Genomic DNA, 13,269 nt, shown 5'->3' on the forward strand with positions numbered 1-13,269 from the left:
CAAACCAGACTTGGACTGGGCCCTATTTTGGGGCCGTGCCATTTCACTGGGAATCGAGACCCACCATCCCATCTCACCTGCGTTGGCCTTCACCGATGACCGTTCCAATTCTCACCTAAACGTATACCTTTGAGGACAACTGAAGTAAGAAAACAGAAAACAGATTAATTTAATTACTTTTCAAAGCTGACTCAGGAAAACTGAAATAAAAACATCAGCATTTTTTTTTCCATTTCTGAAGACTTGTCAGCAAGTTTCTTGTAAACTGCTTCATAATAAACTTCCTTCACAAAATCTGTTTCCACTGAGCAAGTTATGAGGTCTTCCAGATGGTCTTGACGGAGTAGAGATCTCAGTCGACTCTTGACCAACCGCAGTTTTGAGAATGTTCTCTGGCATGAAACAACAGTCCACGGGAGGTTGAACACGCTTTTGAATCACCTACAAAGAGTGTTGTAGCTGTTGCAATAATACCTGTAACCAATCATCAGTTGCGGAATGCACCCGAGACGGTTCGAACGGTTGCTCTTGCAGAACGGTGGATTGACAAACTGCTGCTCCTCTTCATCATTGTCATCACTGTCACCGGTGCTGTCAGGCTCTGGTGCAGATATGAGTGAGTTAAGTGATTGAGCGTCGGTGCACATGCACAAAATGGCTGAGTCCTTCTTTCAACTCCATCTCGTCCACCTCAGAGAGTTCAGCAAGAAATGACATTGAAAATGCAGTCACATATACAGGGTGAGCCAAGAAAGTTGGCCCCAGGAAAGGTTTAATAACATTAATATGATCCAATCAAGCTGAACAAAATTTGCAGATCATATTACTCACTCATAGACAAGATATCACTGAAAATTTCAGTTGTCTCCGTAGAAATTTGACAATTTTACATTAAAATTACTGACGATGTCGATGTTTGATGATATGCTCCAAATGGGTACCATTTCACTCACCATATTGCTCTCTGTCAACTTGTGTTTGACGGAATGTGGTAAGGTCTCGATGCTAAGTCCTTCATCAGGATTCTCTTCGAGCTTTCCTTGCTGATGCTGAGTTCTTGACAACGGTGCCGAAGAGATTTCTTGGGACTGCAGGTGCCTGAGTCAGCAACGGCAGCAATATTCTTCGGTGACCTTCTTGATTTTGGTCAGCCAGACTGGCCTCGTCTGTTTGGTGGATTCATTTTCAAGACTGTGCCATGCTGTCTAAACGTTTGAACAAACCCTTGAATTTCACACTTTCCTTGTTGCAAAATGTGCGCAGAACAGGCACCTTGTCTGGAAGAACGAATTTTTCCACTGATAGTTTTCAACAGAAAATTATTTTTATTCTGGTGTCCACGACATGACATGTGAATATCACAGATTCAAGAAATTTGTGCAGATACACTCTCCATTAAGTCAGTTCAGACCTCATGAAAAATCAGAGAGTGAAGGTTGTTGAAAATTTTATCGGAGCCTTTTTGGCGTCACCCTGGACAACACTACTGTAGTTTTTTTGATTCAGATACCAGACTTTGTTGTGGAGTGCACAGTTTTTCTCATTGAACCGGAAAGATATTTCCTGACTCAGTTGATCAATGACCTGACAATCGATGACAGCTAAACATGGATAAGGATAATGTAAAAGTCAACATAATTGCTTTTGTCATTTTGACTGAGGTCCGTACAGGGGGCTTTTGTTTGGCTCATGTGGTGAACAATGGCCAGTCCACCACTGGGTCACATGGATTTGCAAGAATAAAACATATTTTGGTAACAGCGTTCTGAAGCGATGATAATTTTGTGGGTTTGCCTTCCAAGGAAAGTGTAAGTCTTTTTACCTTGGTAGTGCATATCCTTCATCGGTAGAGTGTTGCACCATGGAGTTCTGTACACTGCCGATGCCCTTTTGAATTGTAGACATTGTTGGTTATGTGCAACAAGCTTTCAGATTGAGGGGAAAAACGTAATCCCATAATGTAATAACTTGTCAAGATAATTGCATGGGTGGAGTGCACCTCAGAGGAATCTGTGAACCGTGCGGATTGAAGTTCACGAAAACAATTGATTTATTATCTTGCTAAAGCATTGCTCCGTTCCACATGAAAAACTAGAAGGGTGCTTGGTAGAGTGTATACCTCTGCCACGTAATGCCTGATCCACGAGAACATATCGGGCCCAATACATTTTTGAAATATCATGCTATATATCGTTTTTGACCCCATCTCTCAACGGTGAAGAATCACTTTAAAAATTAGATAATTCTCGTATCCGGATCCGGATTCAGATCTTCATCAAAATCGAATCAATTTGTCCTTGCCACACACCCAACATGTCTCCCAAGTTTCGTCTGAATTCGTCCACAACCTTTTGAGATATCGTGCTATATATAGTTTTTGGCCCAATGTCTCAATGGTGAAGAATCACTGAAAATATTCTAGTAGTCAGATCCGGATTCGGGTCTTCACCAAAATCTAATCAGTTCGTTCTTATCACACACCCACCATGCCCACCAAATTTTATCTGATTCCATCTAAAAGTTTTTGAGATATCCTGTACACAAACAGACAAACAGACAAACAAGCCGGCAGGCAGCGATGGGTCGCCGAGCATGGAAACTATAAGATATAGAGCAAAATGGATGTCGTATAGCGGATAGGGAATCACCTTAACATTATGCATATCAAATCTCATCCAGTTCCATCTACTGATAACTACTTGGTATCCATTTGAATGAAAAGTACCGAAAATGCGGTTTGAAATCGGAAATCCCAAAGTTTGAGGGGGTGCTGTGAGTGAACAAAGATTTAAATCGAAAATCCAGCTCGATGGTTTGTGCACAATGTATTCCAGACGATTAGTTTGAATTTTCATGACCATCTGACCATAACCCTAGGAGGATTTGCATTTGGCGCGAAGGCACCTCCAGCTCTCGCATCGTATCGATTTTTGCACTAATTGACCTTTGACCCCTGACCTAAGCGAAATCGGTCAATATGTCCTGAGGCAAAGTTGTAGTATTCATTGAGTACCATGAACCTGCAAAGTTTCATTTGTATCGATGCATTCACCCGTTCGCTAGGGGGCCTTCAATTTTCACTAATTTTCGCACATACCATAATTGTAGGGGGTGCTGCGGGTAAAGTATTCCATATATCACAAAAACCGGAATATATTTGATGGAGCATCACCTGTAGATCATTCCTGCCAAATTTCATAACCCTATGTGGGATAATGGCTTTCGGAATTGATTTCGTGTTAACTGGACCGATTTTGAAGGTTTTTCGGTTGTTGCTCGGGAACCAAAGCGTCCCAAGCAACCATCACAATTTCCAAAGCACTAGGTCAAAAGATGTACCTACCACCCGAGTTTGGTCAAAATCCGCCCACGTTTCCGACCAATTATGCTGATGACAAACGAACAAACATCCAAACAAACAGACAGAATTACTGACAATAAGGGTCACCTATTTCGGCGACCCAACAGGGGTGAAAACATAACATAATGAAGAAACCAATGGTGAAAAAAGGCAAATGTTCTGAAAAATAGGACTCATGGACCGACAAATTTTCTGGATCCTGGCCTAATGTTGTAACCCAAATGTTGTAGCATTCTGACTAGTGGGCTTCGAGAAGAAGATATTTGAAGGAATTTACACGATTTTCCAAAAAAATGACTAAGTCCGCCATTTTGACCCAATTCCGGTCACATGATCGGTTTGACCTCCGCAATTTAACATCATGACTCTGTCCTAATGTTGTAACCCAAGTTTGCTAGCATTCTGACTGGTGTATCTGAATAAGATTTTTGAAGAAATTTACTGTCTGCCATTTTTACCTTTAACTTAAAGTCATGTGACTGGAATGAGCTTTGCAATCCCCATTACCAGTCAGGAGCGGAACGTTGCTGCCAAATTTCAGCCAGATTGCATCAGCAGTTTGGCCGAAAAAGTCGAAATTGTTGACAGACGGACGGACGGACGGTGCATGATGATGATACCTTATCTGGAATTTACAGATAAGCTAATAATGCAAAAGCATTAGGGGCTGCACTGTTTGGTGGTCACATCTGACTGACCACATACAGTAAGGAGCTCATGATGCTGTGAATCTTTGGTTCAAACTATGTGAAGTGGTGATTTGTTTGTCTTTTCATCTCTGTGTCTCCACCTCTCTGACTGAAGGCAGGCCAGTGGTGCGAAAGCAGCCCCACAGCAAAGATTACATTAGGTGGTTTGCTTTTACCTTCCCATCAGTCAATCGGGCTGTATATATCCTGTGAGTGTAGCTTGGTTCCAGCACAGACCTTCCAGGTAATTGGCTGTATATATCCTGTGAGTGTAGCTTGGTTCCAGCACAGACCTTCCAGGTCATTGGTTGTATATATCCTGTGAGTGTAGCTTGGTTCCAGCACAGACCTTCCAGGTAATTGGCTGTATATATCCTGTGAGTGTAGCTTGGTTCCAGCACAGACCTTCCAGGTAATTGGTTGTATATATCCTGTGAGTGTAGCTTGGTTCCAGCACAGACCTTCCAGGTCATTGGTTGTATATATCCTGTGAGTGTAGCTTGGTTCCAGCACAGACCTTCCAGGTAATTGGTTGTATATATCCTGTGAGTGTAGCTTGGTTCCAGCACATACCTTCCAGGTAATTGGCTGTATATATCCTGTGAGTGTAGCTTGGTTCCAGCACAGACCTTCCAGGTCATTGGTTGTATATATCCTGTGAGTGTAGCTTGGTTCCAGCACAGACCTTCCAGGTAATTGGCTGTATATATCCTGTGAGTGTAGCTTGGTTCCAGCACAGACCTTCCAGGTCATTGGTTGTATATATCCTGTGAGTGTAGCTTGGTTCCAGCACAGACCTTCCAGGTAATTGGTTGTATATATCCTATGAGTGTAGCTTGGTTCCAGCACAGACCTTCCAGGTAATTGGCTGTATATATCCTGTGAGTGTAGCTTGGTTCCAGCACAGACCTTCCAGGTAATTGGTTGTATATATCCTGTGAGTGTAGCTTGGTTCCAGCACAGACCTTCCAGGTAATTGGCTGTATATATCCTGTGAGTGTAGCTTGGTTCCAGCACAGACCTTCCAGGTCATTGGTTGTATATATCCTGTGAGTGTAGCTTGGTTCCAGCACAGACCTTCCAGGTCATTGGTTGTATATATCCTGTGAGTGTAGCTTGGTTCCAGCACAGACCTTCCAGGTCATTGGTTGTATATATCCTGTGAGTGTAGCTTGGTTCCAGCACAGACCTTCCAGGTCATTGGTTGTATATATCCTGTGAGTGTAGCTTGGTTCCAGCACAGACCTTCCAGGTCATTGGTTGTATATATCCTGTGAGTGTAGCTTGGTTCCAGCACAGACCTTCCAGGTAATTGGCTGTATATATCCTGTGAGTGTAGCTTAGTTCCAGCACAGACCTTCCAGGTCATTGGTTGTATATATCTTGTGAGTGTAGCTTGGTTCTAGCACAAACCTTCAAGTTATGCCCCTGTATATTTGCTTGTGCTCCATGAGAATAAGCTACCACACAGTGCAGTAACCCCCCAAATCAGTACTTTCTTTTAAGAAAAATTGAAAAATCCTCTTTATCTATTTGCTGATGACTCCATCCTCTGCCATGACATCCCTCATCCTTCACATAAGCAGGCTGCAGCCTCCTCCCTCCATTCAGACCTTGACAAAAATCATAAGCTAATGAAACATTTGGAATATTTCTTTCAATTCTGACAAACCTCACACTATCACTTTCTCTTTCTGAAAGGAGCATCTGGTGAACCCGAACCCTCCTCGCTACTTCCTTAACAGTCATCTTCACAAAGTTCAATTACTCCAACTCCTGGGTCTCATGATCAGCCATGATCTTTCTTGAGCAAACCACATTTCAAACTTGGCCTCCAAAGCCAGCCGCCGACTCGGCATTCTCCGTCATGCAAATTCCTTTCTTGGCACACCTGAACTCCTAATGGAATACTGCTTTCCTCTCTGGGTTGGCAACCCAGCCTCACACCTTGCTCAGCTTGGTTCCATGGAAACCAAGGCCTTTAAGATCATTGGAATCTCCTGCGATGAAGCTGAGTCGACTGGCTTATCACTTTCCCACCGCAGATAGGTCAGTGGTGTCACTGTCTTCTACCACCTCCTTTCTGGTCTTGCACCCTGTGCTCTTTCCATACTTTGTCCCAGCCCCCCCCCCATCCCACCAGGTTTCTGCAGGGCACACATGATTTACCATCAACCCCCTTCTGGTGAAACTTCCAAAATCCAGAATCACTGCTCACCTCCACTCATTCATTCCTCTTTTCCCCCACCTGTGCAATCAACTTCCACAATCTCTTCAATTTCAATCTCATCCCTCCTTTCAGGTCTTCAAGACAGCTGTTCACCTCCATATCAGATTTTCCCTCATCTGAAAACCACAATCTTTTTTTTCTGTATCCTTCTTGTCCATCCCATGCCTCCTCCCCACACCCCTTATTTGTCCAAGTGTCCATCTATTTTGTCCTTTAAATCAGATGTTCATGTTTCCCCCCCCCTCTCTCTCTACTGTTCCTTTTTGTTCTGTTGTATCCTAATCCATTCAGTGTTGCAGCTCTTCCACGAGCCTTGACTTTGTCCACAACACCAACAACAAAAAACATATTACAAGCATCGGCAGAATACAAAGCCCCCCACAAAGTACCACTATGTGCCACACCGCTGCAGTCTCTCTAACATGTGATCACTGGAATTGCAGCCAATGTCAATCCAGCGAGGTGGGCCAAACTCACTCCTTCCTCTGTCACAATTGCACATTTCCATATTCTCTCATCCTTGTTGCAGCGACCTCTTCGATCCGGTGCACACTTCCAGAAATAACCAACGATGACATTCTTCATTGCTGATTATGCCTCATTTCCTGAAGCATCCTGTTTTCCATACCTTCTGGCTCCCAGGTCAATAGTGCCTTGTCTCTGTTAGCATGTTTGAGCCGTTGGCAACAGGCCTCCTCTTGAAATCCCTGACCCAGGTTGCATCCTTGTTTGGCATCTCTGAGCCCGAGGCGACATCATCACATTGTTTCTGTGTTCAGTGTGTATACAGCTGTACATTTGACTCATTTCAAAATTTCCTTTAGGTACCGAGGCCATTGGACCCATCATGCCTGTGCTTTATCTACATCCCATCAATTATACTAACCCAAACTATGCCATGAACAATTGAATAACTTTTGCGTTTCTTGGGCAATTGTGAATACCTTGTTTGCTATGTGTGTACGCCATGTCTGCACACATACTGCACAGATACATGCATGAGGTCGGATATTACTCAGACAGATGTGTCCGTTATGTCTTCTTGATGCTTATTTACCTTTATGGTATAATTCCTGGATACAGTGGATGACAAAGAACGAGGAATTCTTCTTCGTTTGTATTTAGCATAATGCTGTGGGGTGGCATCATTGGCTGAGGATGTGGGAGTGCCCTCTGCTGGTTCGAGCAAGAATTTCGAATTTGGCCATGGTGCCGACGATAGCTTGCCCACTCTTCGCGAAATACACCATGGGATATTTAACATCCTCCAACGAATGCTCGCAGACAGAAATAATTGTATGTCATATATATGACCAATGTTTTTATTTTCAAAATTTTTGGAACTTTTTGTTTTTTTAACCTAAAACACTCCCCTGCCCGTTCAATGTCCATCCGATGGACTGCACACACATTGATGAATCACCTTGCCTGTGAAACACCGGGATTACAGTTTATAGCTTGATCTGAACTCGAACTCAGCCTAAGCAGAGTTTGAGCTGCAAATTAGGGTCAATGGTGACCCAATCAAGCCTGTCCCACACGGCTCGAAGCTACTATGGACACAAGGCATAAGTGGTGTTGTCTAGTATTCAGTCTTTCGCCCAGCCAAAGGACTTCATGCATTAGTGCTTTGGAGAATGGTCTTAGGACGTGGCGTTGAAAATGTACCTGACTTTTACAGCATGCCCCAGGAATGTGGTTGCCATGGAAACTAATACAGCTGGGTGAGGTATCCCTCTTTTTTTTCGATTGCATTCCAGTTTGTACCAATTCAGCTTTCACAACCTATGCAGCTGGGTCCAATGGAATATTTTATGAAACTATACAAATATTCTCAACCTCTTGCATTTACACAATGAAATTCAGTTACCAATTTTATACAAACCATGTGTCCTATCAAAACCTTAATTTGCACCAAACACAGCAACACATGTTATTGAAAAGTAATTAAATACAAACCCCATCTTCACAAAAACCTTTCTGTTTTCTTTACGCAAATACTAGCACCAGTACCCGGCATTTCCAGGTGACGTTCTAATCCTGTTGGCATTTTAAAGAAATCAATTTTAAAAAAATATATTTGTGGGGTCTGAAAACACACTTTCCTACACCCTCGAAGGAATGGGGGTCAGGATCATTTAATATCACCTTTCACATAGCTACAAAGGCTTAAGCACTATAAAGCGATTAAAAAAGAAAATAATAAAATATATATATTAGGGCGTACAACTTTTGCAAAAGTAGTTGCTAGAATGAAGCACTATGTGCCTATCGATTCCACTAGTGAAGTTAGGTGATCGACCAAAGTTTGAAAATTTTCCCGCCATTTTGAAATTTCAGGAAAAATCCATATTTTTGGAAATAATATTGATTTTTTAATATTTTAAAATATATATTTCTCTGTGATTAGATGGCCGAATGCACTTCATTGGGCACCAGTATGATAGTAAGTACCTGTAAATATTATTCACAACTTGTCCCAACATTTTGAGAAGGGGTTGCCATTTTGGAATTTCATTGAAAATCCCATATTTTGACAATTATTCCACGGCACATTGTTAGGCATTTACAGAATGTCAGTAGTAGCGTTTTCATAAAGACATTGTTAATGACAAATGAGAGCATGATCAATTAATTATGAGAACAACCAAATATGTTTTAAGCGACATGGTTTTCATATATGACAACATAACAATCTAGCAAACAAGCAACCACACAGATATGTTATAGAGAACATAGCGTTTGTTTTGTATAGTCTGGGTAAAGCTTCCTGTGCTCTTCCACGCAATGTAGCAATGCTTGATGTTGTTTCTCATCATTGCACATATGAATAAAGTCAGACACTAGCTTAATTCCTCTTTCAGCTTGATCATTTGCAACACGCAAAGAATTAACACTTTCGCAAAATTTCCTGTAACTAGTGAACTTGTCCCACATAGCCACAGGAGCCCTGACCATTGGTCAAGGTTTATCTGCAAGTACACAAATAATAATAATAAAAAAATTTCATTACATATACACAAAATATACGATTTTCACTGAATTTCCAAAATGGCATCCCCTTCTCAATATGTCGGGACAAGTTTGTGAATAATATTTACGGGTACTTACTATCATAATGGTGCCTACTGAAGTGCATTCGGCCATCTAAACACAGAGAAATATATATTTTTTAATATTCAAAAATCAATACTATTTCCAAAAATATGGACTTTTTCCTGAAATTTCATAATGGCGGCCTGCGGTCAAAAGAGGCGGGAAAATTTTCAAACTTTGGTCGATCACCTAACTTCACAAGTGGAATTGATGGGCACATAGTGCTTCATTCCAGCAACTACTTTTGCAAAAGTGGTACACCATAATATATATGACAATGCTTTTCTTTTCAAAATTTTTGGAACTTTTTATTTTTTTTAACCTAAAACACTCCCAGGCACTCGCTAATGAACCTCTGAAAGTTTGACAAAGATCCGTTTGGCCCTTTATGAGAAAATGGTGACACACAGTTACAGACAAACATCTCTCTTTTTGTGTAGATTCAGTATGATAGAAAAATTGAAGCAGGTGTGTGTGTGTGTGTGTGTGTGTGTGTGTGTGTGTGTGTGTGTGTGTGTGTGTGTGTGTGTGTGTGTGTGTGTGTGTGCTTGCTGTCTTCTTATGTGCAGCTGCCAAAGAAACATGTCCTCTTTTTTAAAAAACATGATAAAAATAGAATGTGAACTTGAAACGTTGAAGAGTTTTTAATAGCCAATGCGAACATTTTTGTCTCATGAATTTTTTTGTGTTTTTTTTTTTATTATTTCTGGAGCACACTTTTTGACAGAAGGTGGGAATCGGTGTGCATTACGTGTTTGTATTTTGGTGCCGGTGTTGTAAACGTGATATTACTCTTGATAGCAGTGCTGGGTGTCATTGCCCCTTTGCAAACAGTTTTGGTTTTCTCTTAATGCTACATCTTCTGTGCCACCCAAAAGAAAACCAATGAATGATTCCTGAAGCCAAATGCAAAATGTGTGTTTTCTTTGTGTACCGAGAATACGCTGGAGAAATGAATGATCGTGGTTGAGAAATGTTCTCAAACATCTACGCCGGAGTAATAAGATTTCACAGTCGGGCCTCTTCAGTTTAGACGTGTTTAAGGCACCTTTTGCACACCTGGAAATACAGGATCCCCACCAGGTAGCTGTCGAAACATTTTCTCATGCTTGATTAATAGCCTGGAAACCACATGTGGATATGTAACAGGCTGATGTGAAACTATCCCAGCCGTGGAAGTTTGGTTGCATAATCACAACTGTTGTTCGGGTCAGCGTGTATATTTTCACATCAGCCTGTTACATATATCATAGAGAGGGTGTCAGCGTTCCCTGGCCGGGTCAGTGTGTGTCAAGTGATAAGTGTTGGTTGCGTTGCTTGCAGATAACTCGTTCACGTGAAAATGGATGTAAAGGTTTTATCGTGATGAAGCATTTTGCGTCTGAAACCTGAGCTCTCAGCCCATAGCTCAGGGTTAGTCATGCATGGATGAATGTCAAACTGGTTACACCATGCCTCCCACACCCCGGTGAGCAAGTAGCCTGTATCCACCTTTACCGCTGACCTTGGAGTCGGAGCTGTTAACGATTAAGCAGAGGCATGTTCCAGATATCACAGAGAGGTTGTCAGCGTTCCCTGGCTTGTAACGTGCCCCTTTGAAGCTCAGTGGCAAGCCACACGATGTCCTCTTTCCGCAGAGCTAAGCACGCGAGTTCACCCAACCTCGGCGAAATGGGACGACTCGACGGCGAGGACAAGGCTGTCCTGGGTCACGGACACCAACAGCAAACGGGAGCGACATGGGATAGGTAGGGCATCGATTCTTGGGTTTGATTGACATTGGCAATTTATGATCGAGAGTTGGTTCTTTGCTAATAAATTTGAATCTGGGATTGATTATGAATTCCACGTTTATGTCACCATCATGAGATTGATAAAGTGTGTCCATATACATCTTGCTATCTGATCGACACTGGAGTGATTTTGTGAAACATTTGTGGTTGTTTGCTTGTTTTTGTTGCATCTCAGTGTGCAAAACGCCGTAGTCGGTGTATTCTTGCGCAAAGGGCTGAAGGACAACGAACTGCACACGTTGAACGAAACAATGAGGTTCAGCCTTCTGATTATGTTTTCTTAACCCAAATATTTTTTGTCGTTCCCTCTGAGGGCTATGGTTCATGTGCTCCCATCGTGATACGCCCTCTCTATATCCCCACCACAGACATATGCTGAAATCCGACATGGGGCCTTTAATAAACGACTACATTCAGGTAAGATGCATCCATTTTTCCTGCTCATCCTTCTGACTGAAAACAGCTTTGTCACGACTATCTGTAGCATTTGAGTTTCCCAAAATTCTTTGTAATTTTGTTGCATTTGTTTAAATGAACGCAATTGGATTGACCTGTTTGCTTTTCAGGCAATTCAATTTATCTGGATATTATTTTTCTTTACCTTGTTCGCAATATGCTCGAGGGAGGCTTCATTCCCTGGGTTTATGATTAAATGATAATCTGCGAGCATCGCTTCTTCTTGTTGTTGTTATCATTGCCATAGTTTTTGTTTGAACAAAATATATTGTCACATGCCCTCTGGTTGTGAATGCCTGCAGGCCATAAACAGATGTGACTAAGCCACAAAGGTAAAAAAAATCACGCCTCGATTATGTAATCTTATTCTAAATCTAACTTTATCTTATCCGTACCTTCAACACTTAAAAAGGCATACAGCAGACAGTCTTAGGGCTGACAGCATGGCCTAGACGTACACACACACACTCACCTTAAAGCCATCTAGCCTGGGTTTGAGTCCAGACCAGGCTATAAACTGTCATCCCAGTGTTGCACAGGTAGGGTGATTCATCATTGTGTGTGCCGTCCCTCAGGTGGACATTAAACTGGGAGTGCCATCTGCCAGCATTAGTCGGTGGGCATTAAAGATACCATGGTGTCCTTCGGGAAGAGTAGGCAAGCTATTGCCGAGCACAGTGGCCAAATTCTAAATTCCTTCCCAAAACAGCAGAGGGCATTGCATCAGCATCACAGCCACACCTTAAGCCAATGATCTTACCCCGCAGCCTTGCGCTGCATCTGAACGAAGAAGAAAAGCAGACAGTCTTAAGTGTTTCATTTCAATGCAGGGAGTATTTAAACGGTCTCAGACGTCTGGTGCTTCATTTAAGGCTGCGGAGAAACCGAGCTATCACCCAAAGACTTGACTGTGTAATGCTAACCAGAATCGGGCATGACAATTCTTACAATGGAGGCATTTGTCTGACCGATAACAAATTAACACTGCAATGAAGGCCTTGCATGATTGTGCTGGTGCATGACCGAGGAAATACAATGTGTATTAATATCTCTTGTTCAAAAAAGTTGGAAAACGTTGCTGGGTCAAAAGTCAAAATGACTCACTGAGTGTTTGGATTTTTGACGAAGTAGAGATCCCAACTCGTAACAGGGAAACACCAGCGGGATGGATTTCAAGCAGCAACAGGTTGGCAAAAAAAAAAACTTGCACGTATGCAATGTACCTTGAGCAAATGATGCATGTAGCCATCGATCGAGCTGCACCAAGAAATGAAGAGGCCATCGCCATGAGCAGGACACCGGCAGTGGGATGAAAAATAAATAAATTAATATTTATTTTGTGTGTGTTCCAAAACAACCTGGTCTGAATTTTCCGAACGAGCAGAGTTGAGATCTTTCTCCTGCATGAATAAATCACATTTGCTTAAAATGTATTGTTCCTGTAAAGGGCACATCAATATACCTGGAGTCTCACATGGAAAATAATCATTTTAAACAATAGTTAGCAAATTCTTTCTTCCCTTCTCAAGCTTTAAAAAGCTTTTATCACTTCCTTCTTGCACCCCATCTGTTTATCCTCCACACATCCTTCTGTAAACACTTCTGATTACATTTTCTTCCCTGGAGAAACACTCCTCCCCCCCC

General features: G+C 42.1%; 2 protein-coding genes across 9 annotated transcripts in view; one reads left to right on the plus strand and one right to left on the minus strand.

Moving 5' to 3' along the window:
* METTL25 (methyltransferase like 25) overlaps positions 1-12,883 on the minus strand; it is a 115,405-nt gene extending 102,522 nt beyond the window's left edge. Inside the window, exon 1 of the transcript XR_015058989.1 lies at positions 12,730-12,883. The gene's annotated coding sequence lies outside the window, so the exon portion shown is untranslated. The remainder of the gene's footprint in view (positions 1-12,729) is intronic.
* The window catches only part of LOC147024368 (proline-rich protein 5-like), a 57,486-nt gene that overhangs the window by 5,683 nt on the left and 38,534 nt on the right, over positions 1-13,269 (plus strand). For 5 of the 8 annotated variants that reach the window (XM_085884199.1, XM_085884206.1, XM_085884202.1 and 2 more), the window contains exons 2-4: positions 11,014-11,124; positions 11,345-11,425; positions 11,538-11,586. In XM_085884199.1, coding sequence (XP_085740325.1) covers positions 11,014-11,124; positions 11,345-11,425; positions 11,538-11,586 — 241 coding nt within the window. Of the gene's footprint in view, positions 1-10,683; positions 10,845-11,013; positions 11,125-11,344; positions 11,426-11,537; positions 11,587-13,269 lie in introns of those variants that run through there. The other 3 variants (XM_085884200.1, XM_085884205.1, XM_085884203.1) reach the window with 2 other exon arrangements.

This window comes from Eptatretus burgeri, chromosome 6, assembly GCF_056783735.1.
Source record: "Eptatretus burgeri isolate ZD-2024b chromosome 6, Ebu_testis_v1, whole genome shotgun sequence".
Classification (NCBI taxonomy): Eukaryota; Metazoa; Chordata; class Myxini; order Myxiniformes; family Myxinidae; genus Eptatretus; species Eptatretus burgeri.